General features: G+C 30.1%; 1 protein-coding gene across 1 annotated transcript; it reads left to right on the plus strand.

Annotated features, from left to right (window-relative positions):
- The first annotated feature begins 1,831 nt into the window (after positions 1–1,831).
- On the plus strand, positions 1,832–3,841 carry LOC107872608 (gibberellin 3-beta-dioxygenase 1). Its single transcript, XM_016719247.2, has 2 exons — positions 1,832–2,352; positions 3,107–3,841. The coding sequence occupies exons 1-2, from the start codon at positions 1,865–1,867 to the stop codon at positions 3,669–3,671; spliced, it is 1,053 nt and encodes a 350-aa protein (XP_016574733.2). The 5' UTR covers positions 1,832–1,864; the 3' UTR covers positions 3,672–3,841.
- The last annotated feature ends 338 nt before the right edge of the window (positions 3,842–4,179 follow it).

Below are 4,179 nucleotides of genomic sequence, written 5' to 3' on the forward strand. Positions count from 1 at the left end.
AATCAGCCCAAAGACGGGCAAACACACTAATTAAGTGAACTATTAACTTTGATATATACATATTAGTTAACTTTGTTCACCTATTCAATAATACATATAATGTAAGTATTATCGAAGAAAATTCAGATGAATCCTTCATTTCAATTACTATTAACTTTTGTCCTCTTCAGACATATTGAGAGTAACGCTTGTCTATTTCTAAATTGTCGATCATGTTTATATTTTATTATATGTATGAGCTTAGATTAGATCATCAAAAGCACGACGGCTATTTTTGTTTTTTTTCTAGAAGTTATTAAAAGTTTAAATTTATCTCATTTAACAGAATAGGAACTCTTATTAAGGAAATTTAAATATAAAAAGGTAAACACACAAAGAAATTAAAGAAATTTAATATATATTATATATGCATAAAAATAATTTTGATTTTATATATATAGAGTAATTTTTTGACTTTCTGGCTCTGTCTCTAACTCAATCTTTAGCTCCAGCTTGATCATAGATTTTGAAGTCCAAATATGAAATTTGAAAATTTGAGTTTTTGGTATTATAATTTTTGAAAATTGAGTTATGTTTGGACATGCACTTTACTTAAGAATAAATTTAAAGTTTTGTGAGTGAAAGTCTCAAAAACTCAAAAATTAATTATTTTGGTGGTATATATGAAGACCAAATTTCATGCCAGATAAATATATTACCAAGTACTAACTTTTTAAAATCAAATATTAACTCTCAGCTAGACAGTTACTTCCTCTGTTCTAATTTATGTGACACTTTCAGATTTTGAGATTTAAATAAGTCTATTTTTAACCGTCCTTTTTTCATATTTCTTTTAAATATTTTGAATTGTCAATTATACTAATTTTACGTAATTTTAAATATATAAATTTTATTTTAAAAAAATCAAAGATTTAATGCCTAATTTATGGTCACTTAAATTGTTTGACCTTAGAGAAGCAAAAAAAGTGTCACATAAATTAGGAAAGAGAAAGGATATAAAGAAATTTTTTAATGTTTGATTCAAAATTCATCATCAAATGGTACCTTAATCATTGCAACAAATAGTGGTGTGCATCGGTCGGTTCGATTCAGTTTTATGTGTTATTGATTCAGTTTATCGATTTTTAAATATGTAAAATCAATAACCAACCATTAAGATATTTTCTTATCATTTTTTGGCTTATTGGGTTTTGGTAAGAAAATGCTCATAAAATAGAAATAGTAACAACTAACATAAAAAAAAATGAAATCTTAGTTACCGCTAAAATCCTACGCAATGAATTTTAGTTTGCTAGAATCTTCAAACTTGAACTGAATTTTAGTTCGGAAAAAACTGAATCCTAATTTTTGGAAGCTACTAAATGCTCCAAACTTTCCAATACGACAATACCCGTGCTTTATATTGTGCCTTTGTTACTCTAAATAGGTTAATACTTTGTGAATCACTGAATTGTGAATAAGTAGTACACATACACATATATATATAACATAAATAGGGGTAAAATAGTAACTTAATGTATCCTTATTGGGTTATTGGTTTAACCGATAATCCAACAAACTAAAACTGAATCTGAACCATTTACCCAATAAATTTTTCTATAAAATTAATAAAAAATCGTTAATTCAATAACCCAATATCAATAACTCAATAACATTTTATTGATTTGATTTATCGATCGATTCGATTTTTGCACCCCTAGAACAAAGCAACCAAAATTTGGAACCTACTTAGAGACAACAGAAATTCCAAAAAGGCCACCCAATCAATATGTAGATAGATCTTTTCCTACCTTATATATAGTCCAAGAAAAACCATGTACTTATCAATACAATAATTTTGTTTTTTCCTCCAAAGTCCAAAACAATGGCTACTACTGCTCTTCAAGAGGCTTACAAAGATAACCCTCCAATTAGCCTTCAACACCTTCTCCCTATAGATTTTCACTCAATCCAAGAAGTTCCAAACTCTCATATATGGCCTAAAATCAACAATTTCCCAATTAGTCTTGATGAAAAACCTCCTAATGTCCCAATAATTGATCTTTTGGCTCCCAATATTGAGAAACTTATCGGCCATGCATGCAAAACATGGGGGGTATTTCAAGTTGTTAATCATGGAGTTTGTTTAGAACTCTTTGATGAAGTTGAATCTCAGGCAAGGCGATTTTTCGCCTTGCCTGCAGAACAGAAGGCAAAAGTTCTGAGATCATCGGCTAGTGGTGGCACCGGCTATGGCGCGGCTCGAATTGCGCCTTTTTTCTCCAAGTTGATGTGGCATGAAGGGTTCACCATTATGGATTCACCACTTGATCATGCTAAGGAACTTTGGTCACATGACTATCAATATTTTTGGTAAGTATTACAGAAATTAATTTTAAGTGAATATGTATAAGGATGAGTTTAAGTTATATGCATTAACGATACAAAAATATTTGTATATTCAATATTTAAGTTGAGCGTGGTAGGGAACTTTGGTCACATGACTATCAATATTTTTGGTAAGTATTACATGAATTGATTTTAAGTGGATGTGTGTATAAGGATAAGTTTAAGTTACATGCATTGATGAAACAAAAATATTTATATAATCAATATTTAAGTTGACCATGGTAGGGAATGGTGGCCACATGATCATTATCAATATTTAAGTATGAAAATAAAAATGATCTTATTGGACATAAAAGCACTAACTTTTAACATGATATCACTTAAAAATTTGTTGTTGTGTTTTTGTTATTTACACACTTTGTATTTAAAATTTAAATCATAAAACTTGACTTTGTAATAGCAACAAAAGATGGTTTAAGTAGATTATGAGCTTTGACTTCTCTTGTTTATTTTTGTAGTACTTTACTTTATTTTTTATTAATCTTTTATTTGACCCACTATCCACCTCATAAATCCATGTTGCTCAAGCCTGACAGACCAATGGCTAACTCGGGTTGGGCTAGCCTCATTCTTAAATGGGTTGCAAAATCATAATCCAATCCTATCAAATCACGAGTTCATAAGTTGGATCAATCCAACTGACTTAGCTCATATTTACGACTCGAGAAGTAATATTAAGGTTCTTTATTTGTTTTTTTGTTTGTTTTGGCCCTTGCAGTGATGTGATGGAAACTTACCAAAAGAAGATGAAAGATCTATCCTACAAACTTTGGCTACTCATCCTCAAATACTTAGAGGCATCTCAACAAGATTTATTTACTTCTGAATATTCAGGAGCTTTACAATTAAATTCATATCCATGTTGCCCTAACCCTAACCATGCAATAGGGTTAGCTCCTCATACAGATTCATTATTCCTCACAATACTCCATCAAACTAATAACACAAAGGGTCTTCAAATCATGAAAAAAGGCCATGGATGGACTTCAATATCTCCGGTTTCCAACGATGCCCTCATCGTTAATGTTGGTGATCTTCTTCATATACTCTCTAATGGTGAATTTCAAACGGCTTACCATAGAGTTCTTGTTGACCAAACTAAGCATAGGCTTTCATTGGCTTATTTTTTTGGACCTCAAGTTGATTCTTTAATTGTCCCATTAATTTCTTCTAAGGATAATGTTGGTGTTGTTGCACCAAAATATAGATCAGTGAAAGTGAAAGAGTATATTAGCCTCAAGGCTAAACATAATGAGAAGGTGTTGTCTTTGCTTAGGTCTTGATATCAAGATTTTAGTTATGTTATATAGTATTGACGGGGAATAATAGTAATTCAGTTAGTTAACTATTTAATTATCATTTTGTTAGTAAGGTTTGATTCTCCATCTTGTAGTCTCCAAATAAAATGTTGTAGTATTGTTTCGGGGAATAATGTGATCTTGGCGTAATTTCATACCCTAAAAGTTGTTTCTAATCTCTAATTAATTTTATTTTTATAGTTTTCTTTGTTGAGTGTGCGAGTTGTAAGTTGTAACCATCTCAATTTAAAACTTAAATTTTGAAAGTGTACATTTTTATTCACTCAATTATATTCTAACGTGCCCTTCATGTATGGACTTAGAATCAAACACGTGATTCTTTATGTATATGAAGTATGATAGCGAAATGTGAATTCAGAATTTCTGCTTATACCGTATTGAATTACGTGATCATCCCATTTAAAAAGTTAGGTTATTAAAAAGAACACATCAAGTTGAATCACCAAAAAAATTAAGTTATTCTCAACATACA

The sequence above is a fragment of the Capsicum annuum genome, chromosome 5 (assembly GCF_002878395.1).
Source record: "Capsicum annuum cultivar UCD-10X-F1 chromosome 5, UCD10Xv1.1, whole genome shotgun sequence".
NCBI lineage: Eukaryota > Viridiplantae > Streptophyta > Magnoliopsida > Solanales > Solanaceae > Capsicum > Capsicum annuum.